At 43.8% G+C, this 21,900-nt stretch overlaps 1 protein-coding gene across 1 annotated transcript; it reads left to right on the forward strand.

Annotated features, from left to right (window-relative positions):
• Positions 1–571: 571 nt before the first annotated feature.
• IL10RA (interleukin 10 receptor subunit alpha) lies at positions 572–21,639 on the forward strand. Its single transcript, XM_073585243.1, has 7 exons — positions 572–733; positions 4,331–4,448; positions 5,710–5,882; positions 8,295–8,464; positions 11,122–11,269; positions 16,502–16,626; positions 18,943–21,639. Exons 1-7 carry the CDS (start codon positions 655–657, stop codon positions 19,630–19,632), a joined length of 1,503 nt encoding a protein of 500 aa, XP_073441344.1. The 5' UTR covers positions 572–654; the 3' UTR covers positions 19,633–21,639.
• Positions 21,640–21,900: the final 261 nt, after the last annotated feature.

Raw genomic sequence — 21,900 nt, forward strand, 5'->3', positions numbered from 1 at the left:
GTTGAGGGATTTGCCCTAACTTCCATACCGGAGATCCCTTTAAGAGGGAAGATGTGCCTATGGGATGGAGGATGTGTGATGGGTATATGGGCAGGGAGGGGGTGATTCATTTCCTTCATGTGCTCTCTGCTCCTTTCTGGGGGGCAGACAATGGCTGGGAGCTTATGTTCCCGGGGATGCTAGATTTCTCCCACCATGTCAGTGTCTGCTGAGGTGTTGTCGAGTGGGAAAACTGTTGCTCATAGCAACCAATCACAGCTCAGCTTCTTTTAAACAGCTCTGGTGAAATGAAAGATGCTTCGTGATTGGTTGGTGATACACACACACATATATACATTCAATTTTATATATATATACTGTAGGTATCATTAGATGAAGGCGCTGTATGCTCCTCGTATATCATACAGTGGAGCAGACACATCTTCATACTGTACGCCCCGCACACTGGAGGAAGTCCCTGTACACAGATATTGCTTTAGCTTAGAAACTTCATCTTTGTTTCTCAGAGGTCTGTAAAATATCCCCTGGTATTTCCTTGCGTGGGATATTGGGACACCTCCTCCAAGGCGTGGAAGAAAATGAGGAAGTATCAGGAGGCATAAGTTGAGTTTGACTTAGAAGCAACCTATGACTAAGCGATGAGAGATAGTCCCTATGGCAAAGCTGGGGCTCTTCGTGTTCGGATGTGTGACATTTCTCAGTGCTGCGGTGTGTCTGCTGTCACCCTCCAAAGGTAATTACTTCTGAATTCTTAATTAATCACATTTACTGTTATTATTGTCAAGGAATTAAGAACTATGAAGATAGATAAATATTAGATAGATAGATACATAGATAATAGATAATAAATAGATAGATAGCTGATAGATAATAGATAGAAAGATAATAGATGATAGATAATAAATAGATGGATGGATGGATAGACAGATAATAGCTATGATAGATAGATAATAGATAGATTAATATATAGATAGTTAATAGATAGATGATAGATAATGGATAGATAATAAAGCTATAGATAATAGATAGATAATAAATACATAATAGATAGATAGATAGATAGATAATAGATAGATAAATAGATAGATAGTAGCTAGAACTTCCTGTAGATCAGATACATAATAGATAGATAGATAGATAGATAGATAGATAGATAGATAGATAAGGGCTAGAACTTCCTGTAGATTAGATACAGTGTAGTGAATATAATGTCTAGAAATAGACATTTTGGTCACAATACAGTATAACAGAAGATAATTTTATTAATCCAATGGCAGGGAATAATAATGGTATAATACTGAACTCCATAACCGCAGTATCTATCACTCATCTGAGTACCATGATTACATACTGATGATAGTACAAGAATGGAAAACCCCACGCAGGATCGATGACACAGAGCCACAATGTATACTTCCCTAATTCTGTCAAAGAACAGGCAAATAAGCCAAGGAGTCGTCAGTTTACAACAGACACACATAGGATAAGTGATCAGATGAGCACCTCTGAGGCTCCTTTGATCAGCTGTTATTTGCAACCATTCAGTGTGTAGCAACCGCTGGCGGGCACTGCAGATCGGCTCTTATTGCTCCAATATTATTATTATTTTATACATTTTTATAGCGCCATTTATTCCTTATTATTATTATTATACATTTTTATAGCGCTATTTATTCCATGGCACTTTACATGTGAAAAGGCAAATATAAACAAGTACAAAAACATATGCAATATAAGGCACACACAGATACAGAAGGAGAGAGGACCCTGTCCACGAGGGCTCACAGTCTACAAGGGATGGGTGAGGATACACTAGGTGAGGATAGAGTTGGTCATGTGGCGGTTGAGTAGACTGAGGATCACTGCAGGTTGTAGGCTTGACGGAAGAAGTGGGTCTTCAGGTTCCTTTTTAAGGTTTCCATGGTAGGCGAAAGCCTGATGTGTTGGGGTAGAGAGTTCCAGAGTATAGGGGAAGCACGGGAGAAGTCTTGTATGCGGTTGTGGGAATAAGAGATAAGAGAGGAGTAGAGAAGGATATTTTGAGAGGATCGAAGGTTGCGTGTAGGTAAGTACCGGGAGACCATGTCACATTTGTATGGAGGAGATAGATTGTGGATGGCTTTGAATGTCATAGTTAGGGTTTTGAAGAGGAGCCTCTGGACAATAGAAAGCCAGTGAAGGGCTTGGCAGAGAGGAGAGGCTGGGGAGTAATTGGGAGACAGGTGAATTAGTCAGGCAGCAGAGTATAGGATGGATTGGAGTGGTGCAAGAGTAGTAGAGCGAAGGCCAGATAGTAGGAGGTTGCAATAGTCGAGGCGGGAGATGATGAGGGCATACACTAGGGTTTTTGCAGTTTCTTGGTCAAGGAATGTACGGATCCGGGAGATATCTTTGAGTTGGAGTCGGCAGGAGGAGGCTAGGGCTTGAATATGTGGCTTGAAAGAGAGCGCAGAGTCGAGGATCACCCCGAGGTACTGAACATGCGGGACTGGGGAAAGTGAGCAGCCATTGACATTGATGGATAGGTGTGGTGGAGGGGTAGAGTGAGATGGGGGAAAGATTATGAATTCTGTTTTGTCCATGTTCAGTTTTAGGAAGCAAGCAGAAAAGAAAGCTGAAATAGCGGACATTGTGGATTTTGGTCAGTAAGGAGGTGATATCAGGTCCAGATAGGTAGATCTGTGTGTTGTCAGCGTAGAGATGATACTGCAAGCTGTGGGGTTCTATGAGCTGTCCCAGGCCGAAGTTGTAGATGGAGAAGAGTAGGGGTCCTAGAACTGAGCCTTGGGGAACACTGACAGACAGAGGGCGAGGTGAGGAGGTGGTGTAGGAGAGGGAGACACTGAATGTCCGGTCTGTTAGATATGACGAGATCCAGGATAGGGCCAAATCTGTGATGCCAAGAGATGAGAGAATCTGTAACAGGAGGGAATAGCCAACTGTGTCAAAGGCGGAAGACAGGTCCAGGAGAAGGAGGACAGAATAGTGTCGCTTGCTCTTGGCAGTTAGTAGGTCGTTAGTGACTTTAGTTAGGGCAGTTTCAGTTAAGTTATGCGGCCGAAAGCCAGAATGTAAGTGGTAAAAGAGGGAACAGGAGGAGCGGTGGGAGGACAGTTCAGGATGGACATGCTGTTTCAGTAGATTTGAGGCATAAGGGAGAAGAGATATCAGGCGATAGCTAGACAAAGAGGATGGGTCGAGGGAGGGCTTTTTGAGGATGGGTGTGATTGAGGCATGTTTGAAGGAATAGGGGAACACACCCTTTGCAAGTGAAAGGTTGAAGAGATGTGTTAGGGTTGAGATGAAGACTGTGGCGAGGTTAGGGATGAGGTGGGACGGCAGCGGGTCAAGCGTGCAAATGGTGAGATGTGATCTAGTCTTGACAGAAGAGTGGAGAGTTGATCTGTCATGGTGGAGAAGCTGGTTTATATTTAACAATTAGCAAATACAAAATAACAAAATCCTTTTTTCCATGACGCCAGTAACATTTTTAGAAACATTACATTTCCAGTGTTGGAAAGCCACAAGTGATACAGCACGTCACATCATTTGCTTTGTAGACATTGATAGTTTATGCTGCAGCTTCCGCTGTTGTTTGAATGACTTCATTACAAATCAAAGAGTACGGGGACGTCCTGTAAAGTTGTGTTGTTTCTGTTTAGAAAAAGGACGTAGAGATGACAGAAGGAAAGTTAAAAGAAATCTGTTATGAGGATTTCACCAATAAAAATAGTGGTACGATTGTATAGGTCCTGATCCAACGATGATATCTGTCTTGTTGGAAACTGATGTGAGAAATCAAGCTTAGAAGCTGCATATGCAAATTAGCCCTGAAGTGCACATTGACACGCCCCCAATGCACTTCCAGGCTGGTTTACATGCAGGTTCACAGCTTGATTTCTCATTAGATTACAGTAAATGAGGCATCATTTGTATTGTTGCACTTGAATGATTCCAATAATACTAGTTTCTGTAGAAAAATCATCCAGACAGGTTCACTAAAGCAACACCCCAGGCAAAACTGAAAACACAGAGTGCAAATTGCTTGGATTATTTATTCTTTTGTGCAGATGGAATGGAAATGCTGACGATTTTCCGTGCAGATTTGCAAGCAGTAAGTACTCGGAGGATTTTTCTGTATATTGCAAATGCAGATTTTCTGTGGATTCATCGTGGATATGCAACAAATCCCACAGCAACTCGTCATTATAAATTGTGTGTGGATCTCACATGCTCAAACATCAAAACCATAACAGGCTCTGACTATGTACTGTATGATGCATATTCTGATATCAATGCAGTGAAAGCTAACACTTTGTTTTCTTCATAGGAGAAAATCTCACATCCCCTATAAATGTCACCTTCCAAATGGATTTTTTTCACCATGTTTTAGTTTGGAACCATCACAAAACCAATTATGGAATCTTGTATGAAATTCAGTATATGAGGTAAGAAAAAGATAGTATGGACAAATCTTTAACCTCAGGTAAACCATGACACAAGAATGAAAACAAACAGTATTCTTCAAGGAAATAATTCCATCTCCATGTGCATCTTTGATATGGAAAAAAAATATTTTTATACATGTTTGTGATTACTTTTTGTTAAAACATTGCAATAATTTTCATGCCACAATGTTCTTTTCATTAATTTTCAGACTGAATCCCATTAATATGTGCTAGATGTGAGGGCAGTGTGCTTAAGATGTTGCAGTCTTAACTAGCTCTCATGTATTAGCACAGCTTCATTCCTGTACTGATTTCCCTTATAGGGCTTATGCACATGTTGCAGATTTGGTGTGCTTTTGTCATGCAGATTTGCCAGCAATCCTGATGCCAGCAAAGTGATTGAGAAACCTATCATGCACACGTTGAGTATTTTTGACTTGCAGATTTGGTGCAGAAAATAATCTGCAGCATGTCGATTCTCTGCGTTTTTGCCAGCGGTTTTCATCATTGACCTCACTCAAATCGGTCAAAGAAACACAGGGCAAAAATGCATCAAACACATAAAAAATGCATGCTTTTGCAGCTGTGTTTTACCCGCCAAGAAATGCAGAAATGGTGTAGAAATCCATTTACTCAATGTGTGCACATAGCCACAGAGTTTATGAAGGATAATGTGCTTTCTTCCCTATTTTCATCCTGACTGATCTGCCCTCCCTAATTACATAAATGCTTTCTCCCCTCTCTCCTCTCCAATCAGCAGCCAGCTTCCCACTGCTCTATGAGCAGGAGTAGAATGTGGAAGATTTTGTAGACCGACTAGCTAGAGAGCAGCAAAATGGTACCAAAGTCAATACCATAAACCAGACATTAACTAGTCAGCTTAACCTCCACAAGTATTCCCTGCTGCTTGGCTTTGGTGGGGCATAACTATAGGTGGTGCAGAGGTTGCAGTCATGTCCGGGATCCTGGAGGTTAATGGGTCCAGAAGGTTTCTTTGGCCTATATGAGGAGACCAATATTAGTAAAGCCCCATATTTGGGGGCCCTTTTGGATATTTTGCATAGGTGACAACAAACTTAAAGTTACACCGCTGCAGAGTGTTTTGCACGTGCACAATTCATCTTTAATGAAATGGATAGAAGTTACCCAGGGATAACTGGGAAAGTCTAACGAGCAGCCAATTGGCGTCGACGATGTATTTTAAGTTACAGCTTTTATTTACTATGCTCAATTTAATTTCATTTCTCCCCTTTTTTTTAAGTTACGGCTCCAACTGGACCCATGTGTCTCATTGCCACTTTATTAGCCACCGATACTGCGATCTCACAGCGGAGACCTTGCCCAAGAGCTTAGGATATTTTGGAAGGGTCAGGAGTGTTCTTGGAAATCAGACATCAAAGTGGGCTCGATCAATACGATACCAATTCAGTGAAGGTAACTGATTCGCTCTGTGGTGTTTTCATACTGTATAAATCTTGGATACTTAGTGACCTTTGTAAGAAACTTTACAAAGTGACACTTTGGAGACAAAGGGGGTTGATTAACTGTTAGCAGCGTTCAATGTGCATTTTCTTGCTTGCAACAAACTTTCCATAAATCAATAGTGCAAGTGTCGGGGATACAATATTTGTCAGGACTTTCTTAATCCCACAAATCCCTGATATCACAGGCTGGGAAGGTCATGAGTACCACCCACTGTGATTTTTGGAGCAAACTGCTCTCTGCTACCGTCTATTGTCCGGACAATTGACCAACAATCAACGGAGAAGGCCACAGCCTGTTTGCACCACTAAGCCGGCTATCGGGAAATTAACGGTGAGCGTGCGGCATATACATCTCTGGATTCCAACATATGGAATATGTGTACACACCCCGGTACGGCCACAGCCAACTCTCAGATAACCGCAGACTACTCGCCACCACCCTAATCTGTTTCGGTCGATTAGACACCATTTACAGTAGATTTCACTTCGAGGTGTGGTTTACAGAACAGAAGGAACAGAACTTTTATATTTTATATTTAATTCAAAGGGAGGCAGTGTTATGAAAAATATGCAAAAGATTTTACTAGGAGGACAAAACAATACAGCCAAAACAGTTACATAAAATAAAAGGGATTAACAGGAGACTTATTACACCGATCACAGAGACGATTCAGTTTAGCAGGAGAGCGCTTCGATTTGGCTGTCGATAGGCAGGGACCCTGCATACATACATACACGATATGTAGCTCTCTGCACGAACGCTGATGATACTTGGGATTGATTTTTTTTATCAGACCCACACACCCCTCCGTGATGACCTCACAAGGGCCCAGCTCAATTTATGTAATAACTCCTCATAGTGCGATCACAGAAGGCCACGACTGATGGGACACGACAGGATTTTATCTACTTGTGGAGACCAAGTATGACCTAGCTGCTGGTGGTCAAATGGCCCCTATGGATTTTGGGCCTTTTGGTGGGGGTTATAATTATGAGAAAAATATGGGTATTTTTGCCTAGTTATCTTGTTGCCAACAATGAATGTCACATTAATATTGGATGTATAGAAAATCCAATATTCCATATTTTCTTTCAGAGCTATACTGTCTGCTCTCTCATTGTACTGTCACCATGGCTATTTGTAAAGGATATCATATCTTCTTTGATCCACATCAGACCCTAATAAGGCTTTTCCTGTCTCTGTTGATAATAAACATCCTCTTCAGTCACCTGAACATAAAGAAGAATCCTCACATTTTAATTAATCTGCTTCACATAGCTGTACATTGCATTTTACATAAAGACAGGTTTGAATGCTATCTCCCCATCTTCGCATGACAAATGATGCATGAAAGGGAAAACGGAGGGCAGATATGAGGAACCTCAAGGATTTTAATATATTCTTTGACAAGTGAATATAAGAAACTTATGTTATATGTTATCAGAGAAATCGGCTTCTTTCTCCACTTATGAGCCACTTTTTCTCCTCCTCCCTTCCCCCTGCCTCCTGAACTCATCATGAACTAAAATCCAAACTGCACAGAGGCCTATTGCAATGTATGGAGGAAATAGGAGGAGAAGCTGAGTTTGAGAACTGCCAGATAGTGAAACAAACAGATTGTGATGCAGCTTTCTGGTAAGAGTTTATCTTACCATAATGCTGGACTCACAGCTACACTGCTCAGTACAGCTGTATAATGTCCACTATACTGCTGTTGCTTCTGATCATGTGCTGCAAAGAGACAGGAGAGCAGGAATCCCTCATGTCTGTGTGCTATGTATAGGAGAGAATATTCAGGTGATAATTGCTGCCCCATGAATAAAAAGAGAGAGACTCACCCTCAAAAAATTATATAAATAAAAATAAAATTTATGAAAAACATAAAGCGTTTCTCCTGTATCCAGCCTTCCTCAGGTGCCACAGGGAAATACCATAGCAGCTACTCCCCACCCACTAGCTCGGAAACAACTGAAAGTTAGAGATAAAGCCTGCATGGCCAGTAATAGTGTTATTCCTCATGTACAAACACAAGACGCTTATTTATCCCAAGAAGAGAGGTGCTCATTAATGAAGGCTGGTTTAAGACCGGGATCACACTCTCGCATCAACACCCGACACTGCCGCCGGCACTCAGGACCAGATCTGCGGCTGCATGTATTTCCATGCAGCTCCGCTCCTGAGTGCCCGCAGCAGCGCCGGGTGTTTATGCGAGAGACTCGCGAGAGTTTCTCACATCACATATGGTAGTGTGATCCCGGCCTAACTGCAAAACTACATGTTCTTTACCATCAAAAATCCATTATTGAGGATCGATTGTATCTAACAAGTTTAATAACCAATTATCCTCTGATTTTCACACAGTGACCCTTCCCCCGCCATTGGTAGCTCTTGCTGTGAATGGCTCCTCACTACATGTTGAGCTCACTTTACCCAGGGTCACAAATAACAACATTACTCGTGACTACAAGGATGTGTTCCCGTACGTCCGCATCTATAAAGTACAAATCCGCAGAACCAAAGATAATCACACGGTAAGTGCTAAAACACGTGCAAAGTTCAACATTTCTTAGAGATTGCTGCATTTATGAAATTTCAAAAAAAATAATTAAATGAAAAGATAAATTTGGATTATGCTGTATAAAGGCTTTACTAGACACTGATCAGATACAACCAATCGCATAAAAGATACCACATTGTGAAAGCGGAAGCAAGCACAGAAAAATATTCTGATGTGGAGGGTAATGGCAATTAAGCAGTACATTGACGTTTTCTGTAGAGACTTTTGAGAGCCCCCTATTCCTCTACTACTGCCACAGGAAAGGTTCACTATTGGAACCAGTTCCTGCCCTTTGCCTAGAGTCTGGCCACCTATCTAGCATATCACCTTGTTTCCAAAGGTTCCTGGAAAATCAGCACATTGACGTATACTGTAGAGACTTTTGAAAGCCCCCTTTTCCTCTACTACTGCCACAAGAAAAGTTCACGATTGGAACCATTTCCTTCCCTTCTTCATGCGTATGGTCATGCCACCTTTCTAGTATATCAGCTCGTTCCCAATGGTTCCTGGAAACTCAGTACAACTTGAAGATATGACCATGAAAGCAAGCTTCAGCACAATGACCCCCACTCACCACCTTCTTTTATATATGCCTTCATGTCTCTGATAAAGTCAAAATTTCAATCATTTTAATCATCTTTGGCACGATATATCTCGAGATGACCAGGTTTAAAAAATAAAAATTATTTAGTAGTACTCTGCTGAGAGATGTCTATACTATATGTGTCTCTGTGTTGCCATGTTGTCAGTTTGATGTGGGACCCTTAAATGGATTATCCCATTAAAATTATTTATTAAATGCATTGGAGTCTGACTACTGGGACCCCCATAATGACGAAAATAGGGTCCTTTGTGTCTTTGAATGGTGTGCAGAAGTGAGTATGTTTTGCTCCATTCAGCAAAGCATTTGCCAAAGTCTCTCATACAATCCTTATTGAAAAAATGACTAAGTATGGAATGGACAAGGCAATTGTTAGGTGGATTCATAACTGGCTTAGTGATCGGACCCAAAGAGTGGTCGTAAATGGCTGCACATCCAATTGGAAGAATGTCTCAAGTGGGGTACCACAGGGCTCTGTCCTGGGTCCTGTATTGTTCAACATCTTTATCAACGATTTAGATGAAGGAATTGAGGGTAAACTGATTAAATTTGCTGATGACACAAAGCTAGGAGGGATAGCTAATACTAGAGAAGAGAGAGAGAGGATTCAAAAAGATATAAATAAACTGGAGAAGTGGGCAGCAACTAACAGAATGGTTTTTAACAGGGAGAAATGCAAAGTACTACATCTGGGCAATAAAAATGAAAAAAGCATATACAGAATGGGAGGAATAGGGCTAAGCAACAGCACATGTTAAAAAGACTTGGGTATACTAATAGATCACAGGCTGAATATGAGTCAACAGTGTGATGCAGCAGCAAAAAAGGCAAATGCAATTCTAGGATGTATTAACAGAAGCATACAGTCTAGATCACGTGAAGTCATTATTTCCCTCTACTCCTCTTTGGTCAGACCTCATCTGGAATATTGTGTCCAGTTTTGGGCACCACATTTTAAAAAAGACATCAACAAACTGGAGCAAGTTCAGAAAATAGCGACCAGAATGGTGACCGGTCTTCAAACCCTGTCTTATGAGGAAAGGTTGCAGGATTTGGGAATGTTTAGTTTGCAAAAGAGAAGACTGAGAGGAGACTTAATAGCTGTCTACAAATATCTAAAGGGCTGTCACATTGTAGAAGGATCAACTTTATTCTCATTTGCACAAGGAAAGACTAGAAGCAATGGGATGAAACTGAATGGGAGGAGACACAGATTAGATATTAGAAAAAACTTTTTGACAGTTAGAGTGATCAATGAGTGGAACAAGCTGCCACGAGAAGTGTTGAGTTCTCCTTCAATGGAAGTCTTCAAACAGAGGCTGGACAGACATCTGACTGGGATGATTTAGCGAATCCTGCTTTGAGCAGGGGGTTGGACCAGATAGCCCAGGAGGTCCCTTCCAACTCTACGATTCTATGATTCTATGACTTTTTTGGGTCTTACTTATGTGGTAGAGAGAATGTGCCACCACTAGAGATAAGCAAATCTCTTGGAATTAGTTTCAGCTAATTACACTTGTATAGTTTGACAGATTTGATTTTTTCTATGCTCTAAGGTGTCTCCAGATCCCAAAGCAGAATATATGTCGCCTTCCCATAAGCATCATTGACTGATATTTGTTCGGAATTTCAGATCATTTACTCTCCCACGATCAGCTCCTTGCTAATGGATACCTTCCAGATAGTAGCTGCCATAGTCGACACTGTCAAAAATTGCACATTGGTTTGGTCTTTAGGAAGAAGTTTGTATCAACATGTTGCAGGCAGGAATAAGACCATTGTAACCAAGCTCTACCACAATGAATTGTTCTCAGGTTCAGCATTCACTACCAGGAAGTCTGCTATGATGTAAGCCTCCCACGATCTTCTCACATATTTTCACACCCTAAAAGGTTCTTGAAGCCTCTTGCAAAGCCATTGAAAACTGTAGGCTTAAATATTTACAATTGGATCAAAATTTTTATTAGTTGCACTGTTCTATTCACTTATGTTCTAGTCGGTTTCCGGCATTTTACTTTTGCTCTTATTAGTTTCAGCACCTGGAGAATGAAGAAAGTTTCAGTATCACCAACCTTCCCAGGTCGAATGAGTATTGCTTGAGTGTTCAACCCGTAATTGCATCACGTCAGAACCGTGGAGAACCATCTTCAGAGATTTGCATCTATCTTCCGGAACAAGGTAGGACAGAGGTTGGTTTATGTATCAATGTATCAAGGCAGTTATTCCATACTTGCCAACACTCCCGAAAAGTCCAGGAGGGTCCATGAATAAAGAGACCTCCTGGACTCTAGAGTGAGAACTTCTTTCCAATCTGCAAAAATATTCCTGGAAGCTTGCAGAAACAAGCACTTCTGGATTAGGAGGGCAGGAAAAGTGTAAGAAGGGGTGCGTTCTCTCAATAGGGAGGCAAATATTTGCCAAATTACATCTTACAAAAAGTTTCCAAAAGGTTTTTCTGCATTATGCTGGAGGGAGCTTGGGGTTCAGTGACATAGTTGGGGGGTGAAGTGTGAGAAATGGAGGGGGCAGAGAAGAGACATGGAGAGAAAGTGGAAAATAACAGGATTTTTGGGTTGCTTATCGTAAAATCTGTTTCTCTGAGCCTTCATTGGGGGACACAGGAACCATGGGGTGTATGCTGCTGCCACTAGGAGGCTGACACTATGCACATAAGAAAATTAGCTCCTCCTCCACAGTATACACCCCACCGACTGGCGCTCAATTAGTCAGTTAGTGAGAAAGCAGTAGGAGAAGTAGTAGAATAGAGAACAAACACACAACTCAACCATAACCATAATACACAAAACTAATGACCGAAGTTGTGAAAAATGGGAGGGTGCTGTGTCCTCCAATGAAGGCTCTGAGAAACATATTTTATGGTAAGCAATCCAAAAATCCTGTTTTCTCCATCGCTTTATTGGGGGGGACAGGAACCATGGGATGTCCTAAAGCTGTCCCTGGGGAGGGAAAGCAAACTTCCATCAGGCCAGCGGACTCACCACCGCTGCCTGCAAGATCCTTTTCCCTAGGCTGGCATCCGCCGAAGCGTAGGTGTGGACCCTGTAGAATTTCACAAACGTGTGAACAGATGACCAGGTTGCAGCTTTGCAAAGCTGCAGTGCCGAAGCTCTGTGGTGCACCGCCCAGGAGGCACTCACTGCCCGTGTGGAGTGAGTCCTAACCCCTGGAGGAGGCACTCTGCTCTTGGCCCGGTAAGCCTCCAAGATTGCCGATCTAATCCAGCGAGCAATAGTGGCCTTGGAGGCCGGCAGGCCCTTTCGTGCACCATCCGGTATGACGAAAAGGGAGTCTGTCTTCCGGAACGCCTCGGTCCTAGCCAAATAAACCGTTGTGGCCCTGACCAGGTTCAGTCTGTTCAAGGAGCGTTCCCGGGGATGAGATGGAGCCGGGCAAAAAGAAGGTAAAACGATGTCTTCATTCAGGTGGAAAGCAGATACCACCTTAGGGAGGAAGGAAGGCTGAGGTCGCAGTACCACCTTATCCTGGTGAATCACCAAGAAAGGGGGGGCGACAAGAAAGGGCCGCCAATTCCGAGACATGCCGGATGGAAGTAATGGCCACCAGAAAGGCCAGAAACCTTCCAAGAGAGAAAGGATAGAGAGACCTCCCTGAGAGGTTCAAAGGGGGGACGTTGTAGGGCCTCTAGGACTAGAGTTAGATCCCAAGGATCTACGGGCGCTCGATAAGGCGGTGCTGTGTGAGCTGCCCCCTGCAGAAAGGTCTTGACCTGCTAACGAGAAGATAATGACTTCTGGAAAAGCACGGAAAGAGACGAAACTTGGCCCTTTAGGGAACTAAGGGCAAGTCCAGCGTCCAGGCCCACCTGGAGGAAAGCCAGAATAGAAGGGAGCAAAAAAGACATAGGCGAAATGCGATTGGATTCGCACCACCCAAAATAGGCCTTCCACGTTCTATAGTATATTCTGGAAGAAGACGGTTTCCTAGCACGGATCATGGTGTAAATTACTTGGTCTGACAGGCCCGATTTTTTCAGAACCGCGGTCTCAATGGCCACACCGTCAAATTGAGAGACCGAGAATTGGGGTGGCAGATCGGACCCTGGGACTGTAGATCCAGTCTGTCTAGAAGTCTCCAAGGCGCATCCGCGAGAAGGTTGACGATGTCCACGAACCAAGCCTGCCAGGGCCAATCTGCCGCAATGAGAATGACTGGCACCCCTTCTGCCTTGATCTTCTTCAACAGTTTGGGGAGAAGAGGAAGGGGAGGAAATAAATAGGGGAGTGCGAACTGTGACCAAGGAATGGTCAGAGCATCGACACCTACCGCGAGAGGATCGCGTGCTCTGGACACGAACCGAGTCACCTTCCTGTTCAGACAGGATGCCATAAGGTCCACATCCGGGCATCCCCATCGCCGACAAATTTGATGAAAGACCTCCTGATGCAGGGACCATTCCCCTGCCGCGAGGCTATTGCGGCTGAGAAAGTCGGCGGCCTCGTTTTCCACGCCGGGGATGTGTATCGCGGATATCGCTGAGACTGAGGCCTCTGCCCAATGAAGGATCTTGGATACCTCAGCCAAGGCCAAGACACTCCGAGTCCCTCCCTGGTGATTGACATATGCCACCGCCATGGTATTGTCCGTCTGGATCCGAATTGGCAGACTCCTGAGTTGCCTGTGCCAATGAAGAAGGGCCAGAAGAATTGTCCGTATCTCCAGGACGTTGATCGGGAGGGCTGCCTCTTGCGACGACCAACGCCCTTGGACGATCAGATGGCGAAATACCGCACCCCAGCCGAGGAGGCTGGCGTCCGTCGTCACCACCTGCCAATGCACCGGAAGACCAGCTTTGGGAGATGAGAGGTGATGTTAGCCACCAATTGAGGGACAGTCTGACTCGAAGCGAGAGTCGGATTGGACGATCTAGGGAGGACACTGATCTGTTCCACTGCGCCAGAATGGCCTGCTGAAGTGTTCTCGAGTGGAACTGGGCGAAGGGAATCGCTTCCGCCGTTGCTACCATCCTCCCTAAGACTCTCATGGCTGAACGGAGAGAAGAGAGCCGAGGACTCTGAAGCAAGCGAACATCCCGCCAGAGAGTTACTCTCCTCTCTTCGGGAAGGAAAACCTTCGCCTGACGGGTGTTGAAAAGTAGGCCTAGAAACACAAGACGTTGCGTTGGGATCAGGCAGGACTTTTTCCTGTTGATAATCCACTCGAATCGGGAAAGGGTGCCGCAAACGATGGCGAGGCTTTCGTGAGCCTGTGGCAGGGACGGAGCTTTGATTAGGATGTCGTCGAGGTATGGGAAGAGCACGAGACCTCTGATCCTTAAAATGGCCATCAGCGCTGCCGTGATTTTCGTAAAAACCCTGGGAGCGGTGGCGAGAGAAAGTTTCGCCTGGTTCAGGTGAAGAAGATCTGGCCGACCCGGGCCGCTGTAGTGGGCTATGGGGCGAGACGGAGCGAGAAGATGATTCGGAGCGGCGCCCCTGTCTGGATCTTTTGCGGCTAGTGTTGGTAGGCTCAGCCGGAGCTTCCTGTGGCCTGCTGGGCCCTGCGGAAGTCTGCAGGGGCAACTTATCAAGTACGGAAACCAGAGTCTGAGACACCTTGGTGAGATCTGCCACGGATTAAGAAAGAGAGGAAGCCCACTCTGGAATAGGGGTCTCACTCTCACTTGGGCCAGCCGGCGTCTCTTGAGCGGTGGGATCAATGGGGTTGCTGCAGTCCTGACAGAGGGGAGAGGACTGGCCTGATGGAAATTTGCATTTGCAATCAGAACATGCAGTGACTGACCACAGCTGAGGAAGAAGAGGAAGTTGGGGGGCGAGAGCGAAGCGACTTAGAATTAGACATGTTGAGCAAACCCACTAAGTGGTGCCAGACGGTTAGGGGACCAAGGGCTGAGGAGGGTGTTAGTCTGCAGTGCAGAGCTACTCATGGCACCTGTGGAGCAACCTCCAGCTATGTGCTCGGCTCAGTCGGGAACGGCTCCTGTGGACAGAGAAGACAACCGGCTCTCAGGCTGAAGAAAATGGTAGCTGCCTGGAGAAGACGCGCTCTGCAGAAGTAATGAGCGGCAAAAGTGGAGAAGATGGGCGGGACAACCGCGCCTGGACGCTCCCCTCTGCAGAAGTAATGGGCGGCAAAAGTTGCCGGAGGATAAGATGGGCGGAACAGCGGCGCTTGGACGCTCCCCCTGTAAAAGACCCGCTCGAGGCCCATAGGACGGCTGGGGGGAGTGGGCAGAACCATTCTCTGCCTCTGGTTCCCTTAATGTGGCGGTGGGAGGTACTAGACGGGCGGGAGAAAGCCCGCCCGAATGAGGGGACGTGGACTCGCCCAGCACAAGGCCCAAATAGAAGCCAGGGCCTAAATTTGAAGCAGTAGCCGCCAGAGGGGCGCGGTGCGGCGCGGAGGTATATCGCAAGCCGCACTGACGCGGCGCTGTGAGAGCACAGGGCTGAGATGCCGCAACGACCGATGCCTAAGCCAGCGCTTGCTGACTTAGGACCCATGGAGCTGCGCTGTCACGTCTGGGCCCCCTGGAAGGAAAGGTACACTTTAAATCCAGGCCGCACTGTCGCGGCGCTCTGAAAGCGCAGGGCTGGAGATGCCGTAACGTCCGATGCCTAAGCCAGCGCTTGCTGACTTAGGACTCAGGGAGCCGCACTGTAGGAAGGGAAAAAATACCTTACATCCAGAGAGGAAATATGGCGTCCGTACTCTTCAGCGGACGTCCGTGCCTCCATCTACCGACAGGCTCTGGTGGGCGAGTGGGTGGGAGGCAGAGGCTAGGATCTTTGTCATGGTCTTGATCCTGCCGGCTAGACCTATGAGGATACGGGGTGGCAGTACACGCCGTACTCATAGTCTATTTGTGGGAGTACAGATGTGACTGTTCACTCTGTATCCCTCCGGAACCTGCAAGGGAACGACGCACGCTGAGGTAGATAGGAGTGTAATGAAAGACCCGTGTCCACCTCCTACTGACACTAAGCTAAACTGACTAATTGAGTGCCAGTCGGTGGGGTGTATACTGCGGAGGAGGAGCTAATTTTCTTATGTGCATAGTGTCAGCCTCCTAGTGGCAGCAGCATACACCCCATGGTTCCTGTGTCCCCCAATGAAGCGATGGAGAAAGTAAAACTTTTCAACACAGCAGGCTGCAACAATTTTGTACAAGAACAAGGTGGGCAAAAAGTTTGCGTTATGTTAGTATTCAGGCGTTATAATATATTGTAAAAATGAACTTATAATGACATAAATACTTATTACGGTATTTTTACTTTTTATTTTTGGCATAGTGTAAAAAAATACACAAGAAGTAATCTTTTAGAATCCCATGGATGATGCAAGATCTCGTACGCAGATGATTTCCTGACTACCACTCACTGACGTCCTACTCTTCCTGTGTCTTCATAGGGTTGGCAAACACTACTCTGCTGTTACTGGCTGCCTGTATCCTGAGCTTTTTGGTCCTATTGATCTGTGTCAATTTCTTCATCTGTTTGTACATCCGTGGAGTCGTGAAGACCCCTAAGACACTGGTGAGTTGATGGATGATAAGGCTATGCATATATACAGTTTTGTTCCAAAATATAAGCCAAAAATATGTTCGGGATAACCCATTATACAGAATATTGGAGAAAAGAGTCTAAAATGCCATGTCAATTGACCTCATAGGGCTTACATGGATACAGTGACTCCTCTACCCACCATATGGTGGTTTTATAATGGTTAGAGACCCTGGTACCATTCAGTAATCGATTCTTTGGTAACTTATTATATAGTCTTCTATGTCCTGGGATACATAGAGGCTACAGAAGCCAAACAATTCAAAATGTTTAATGAGACCCTATTACAAAAATACAATTTAGCCTAAAATATAGGCAAATAAGCAAATATGCTACACTTTGGAACATACATATGATCATTGTCTCAGACATTGGTCATTAATCACTAACATGGCTTATGTGTGGGACATTTTGTACAATTTTGCATGGTTCTCGGTAGATATTTGTAAACTTAAGATGGCCTTTGACATGAAATATTGAACTGCAGATCATTGGCATACAAATGCATTTCTTGTATGAGTAGCGTAAAGCCAGGATAAAGTCAATGTATCTTAAGCTGGATGATTCATATGAAAAATTGAACCATCAAAAGGCTTAACTGGTACAAAATAATTTCCAAGTGATGGCCAGCCGTAATAGTCAATATGGTCCATTTTGACCAACTTTTATTCTATGCATGGCAGCCAATAAAGACTGACCAGATCATGTTCCCCAGTTTTTATAGTTGAACCACATTAGGAGGATATCTGTTTGTGCAGGTAACTATTACTGTGCAGATTTATTAGGCAACTTAATAGAAACCAAATATATACCCATCTCACTTGTTTATTTTCACCAAGTAAACCAATATAACAACACAAAATTTAGAATTAAACATTTCTGACTTTCAAAAACAAAAAACAAAAAATCAGTGACCAATATAGCCACCTTTCTTTATGATGACACTCAAAAGCCTTCCATCCATAGATTCTGTCCTTTGCTTGATCTGCTTACGATCACCATTGCATGCAGCAGCCACCACAGTCTCCCTGACACTGTTCGGAGAGGTGTACTGTCTTCCCTCCCTGTAGATCTCACATTTTATGAGGGACTACAGGTTCTCTATGGGGTTCAGATCAGGTGAACAAGGGGGCCATGTCATTATTTTTTCTTCTTTTAGATCTTTACTGGCCAACCACGCTGTGGAGTATTTGGATGCATGTGAAGGAGCATTGTCCTGCATGAAAATCATGTTTTTCTTGAAAGATACCGACTTCTTCCTGTACCACTGCTTGAAGGTGTCTTCCAGAAACTGGCAGTAGGTCTGGGAGTTGAGCTTCACTCCATTCTCAACCCGAAAAGGTCCCACAAGTTCATCTTTGATGATACCAGCCCATACCAGTACCCCACCTCACCTTGCTGGCGTCTGAGTCGGAGTGGAGCTCTCTGCCCTTTACTGATCCAGCCTCGGGCCCATCCATCTGGCCCATCAAGAGTCACTCTCATTTCATCAGTCTATAAAACCTTAGAAAAATCAGTCTTAAGATATTTCTTGGTGCAGTCTTGACGTTTTATCTTATGTTTCTTGTCGGTGGTCGTTTTTCAGCCTTTCTTACCTTGGCTATGTCCCTGAGTATGGCACACCTTCTGTTTTTTGATACTCCAGTAGCGTTGCAGCTCTGAAATATGGCAAAACTGGTGGCAAATGGCATCTTGGCAGCTTCACGCTTGATTTTTCTCAATTCTAGGGCTTCTTGCGACCCTGTTGGATATTTGCCTTGAAACGCTTGATTGTTCGGTGATCACGCTTCAAAAGTTTGGCAATTTCAAGACTGCTGCATCCCTCTGAAAGACATCTCACAATTTTTGACTTTTCAGAGTCCGTCAAATCTCTCTTCTGATCCATTTTGCCAAAGGAAAGGAAGTTGCCTAATAATTAAGCACACCTTATATAGGGTGTTAATGTCATTAGACCACACCCCTCCTCATTACAGAGATGCAAATCACCTGATTTACATAATTGGCAGTTGGCTTTCAAGCCTATACAGCTTGGAGTAGGACAACATGTATAAAAAGGATGATGTGATCTAAATACTCATTTGCCTAATAATTCTGGACACAGTGTATATGATGCAGATAGTGCAGGTCACAAGAGACACGGTTGGGCATTAATTTTAATAAAGATATGAAAATACGATGGCAATATGGTCATTTAAAAATCCGATATGTGCGTCTTCACCATTATATTAGGCATAGTGCATAGTACCTGCACCTTCATCCCTAAAATTATGTCATGTATTCTCTCTCCAGAAGTCTCTCATTCAAAGAAGTTGGTCTTGGATGGATAAACCTCCCTCTCCCGTTATTGAAACCATTCTATGCTGGGAGACTAGTTTGAAAGATCATCTGATGGCCAAGCCACGAGACTCTCCCATGCGCAGCAGTGCAGACAGCGGGTTTGGAAGTCAGCAGTTCATACACAAGTTAAAACATTCTCCAACGTTCTTGCAGAAATCTTCAGATAAAGAGCATGAGACAAGGGTTTCCGTACAAGAAGGAATCCCCGATAAAAGTCTCCAAGAAGAAGACAGTGGTATCAGCCTATCAACAGGTTCCCCAACCCTCAAGCGTCCGAGCAGCTATATCGATACTCCCTATAGGGGAAATTCCCAGAGTTGTGTTGAGAAAATGGAGGTTAATGTAAGCCTGGAATATCTGAAACAACTAGAACCAGAGAATAAACAAGATTCCTTTGAAGATCAAAAACTGAAGAACACATGGCAACCACAAATTAAAGACTACCTTTCTCAAAGGCCAGATGATCTATTCAAAGAGATAGACTCTGACGTATTCCAAGAGACATGGATTCCAGTTCCAGAAATATTGCAAACTCCGATACCACTTACAGTAGCTTTCAGCCCTTTCAGTCGGGTACTTTGGGAGTTAGGTGTTAGCGCACCATCCCTTGGAGATGTAGAACTTCTAGACACTAGATCCTGAGTTTATAAAGGGAGATATACTGGTGATGTATGTAGTGAGCATATTGACCAGGCAACTGAAGTAAGAAAGCATCTGTAGACATTAGTGAAGATGCCCAACTCTAGGGAACTAAGAAAATACTAAAGGTGTAAGCAAAGAATAGAGGAGCCAGATAAGAGAAGAGATACCAGGAAAGACTAAAAGGGGTTTTACACATAGCGATATTGCTAGCGATATCGCTATAACTTCACCGATTTTGTGACGTTATAGCGATATCGCTAGCGATATCGCTATGTGTGATACTTACCTCCGACCAGCTCCCCCGCTGTCCATCGCTGATCGCGCGAGAACGTCCAGCTCCATTTCTCGTCGGGCGCTTCCTGCTGGGGCCGACGAGCGACGCGTGGAGGCGGGCAGGAGGACGTCAGGATCGCTGTGTGTGAAAGGTGAGTATCGTGCGCTGCGTCGCTGCTGCATCGCTGTGAGGTCTGCCTGTGTGACAGCTCACTAGCGATCATTTAGCGATGCACCAGCGATCCTGACCGGGTTGGATCGCTGGTCGGATCGCTGGTGCATCGCTAAATGTAAAGGGGCCTTAATGGTGTAAGCAAAGAATAGATGAGCCAGGAAAGAGAAGATGTGCCAGGAAAGGCTAAAGGTGCCAGGAAAGAGAAGAGGTGGCTTGAAAAAGTAAGGATGTCTAGAAAAAGTAGAAGAGCCACGAAAGAGTAGAGGTACCAGGAAAGAGTATAGATGCTAGGAAGATCTACCCTCATTACCTAATAGCATGAACTTTTTCTATACCTGCCAACTCTCCCAAAATATCCAGGAGGCTCCCAGAAAAAAAGAAAGACCTCCTAGACTCCTGTAAGTATGTTGGCTAACCTTGAGGAACCTCCCTGAAACCTTCAAGAAAGTAGCACTTCATTTCAGGGATGGGAAATGACCACAAAGGGGTGTGACTTCTAAAACACTGGCATTGATATGCCCAAAAATACACCAAATTGCCTATAACTAGTAGTTGAAAGACTGACCAGGAAACTATCTTTACAAAGTTGATGTAGCTTTGTATGTAATGGCACTAATGCATTTTTGGTAACACATTTAAATATTAACCTTTCCTATTAAGATGAATAATAACATGTCGCCTGTGTTACATTTACTTTAAGGGACTGTATCTCAGCTTCTTAAAGACTGACATGCTGTTATTAGTATGTGCCACAAGGGAGTAGATAAAATAGTTAATATGAAAGAATGACATTGGTCTGTATTTGCACTTTGATATATTAAACAGAATCCGGCATGTTGAAAATGAAGTCCAATCTACCGACACTATGATTTAGAGCTAAATAAACTGAACAGAATGATACATAGTTTTGTGGGAAACAATTTAGTAAAATTAACAATATTGTATGTAATCATTCTAGACTTAGGACAGCCCACTGGACTCCTAAGCCTACAATGATCAGTGGATTTTTATCATTAATTAATAGTTCTACAGAATCTTTTCCCACAAAACTATATATCAATCTGTTCAGCTCATTTTGCTCTACAACATGGTGGCCTTCATTTTCAAAGTCACTGGTTTGTTTTAATGACTGTGTTTGATTTGTCACCTTGCGTTTGAACTGATCATAACTTCTTGCAGTTTTGCTGAAAACATTTTAACACAGGCAAACCTAAGTATTAATATATCTACTAATCTTCAACCACACAACTATTAAGTTTTTATTGACTTTTATACTGGGTGACACAAAATTATCCACATCTACAGCACAACTGATATTTATTATGGGGTGTGGTCGGTCCCCAATGTTCTAGTACTGTGTGTCTTCATAGATGATTACACCTGCTGGTCCCACTGACATTTTACTTTACTCTATCAGTATGTACACTAGTAATGTGTGTGTATATATATTTATTAGTACATATTGTTAAAAATGATTGATTGTTGTCATGTTTACATTGGAACATTTTATTACTTCGCTTTTATACTCATTTTTTATTAATAAATTACAGAAAAAAATATTTGCCAGTGACTTTTTGATGGAATATGATTGCAACTTTATTTTTAATGAATTTGGGGGAGGAGATTTAATGCCATGCCCATCAACTGTATCATATCTGAGATTACAATCCTCCTTCAAAATGTGCTGCTGAAACAGGACACCTGGCTCAGCAGGTGGTCCAGCCTTATCACTTTCAAAAATAAAAATAAAACACCCCCAGCAACATAGCTTGTACTAAAGATCTCATGACAGGATGACCCCCTGAGGTCCATACTGTGTA

This window comes from Dendrobates tinctorius, unplaced genomic scaffold (assembly GCF_039654945.1).
Source record: "Dendrobates tinctorius isolate UK_male_01 unplaced genomic scaffold, ASM3965494v1 ptg000086l, whole genome shotgun sequence".
Taxonomy (NCBI): Eukaryota; Metazoa; Chordata; class Amphibia; order Anura; family Dendrobatidae; genus Dendrobates; species Dendrobates tinctorius.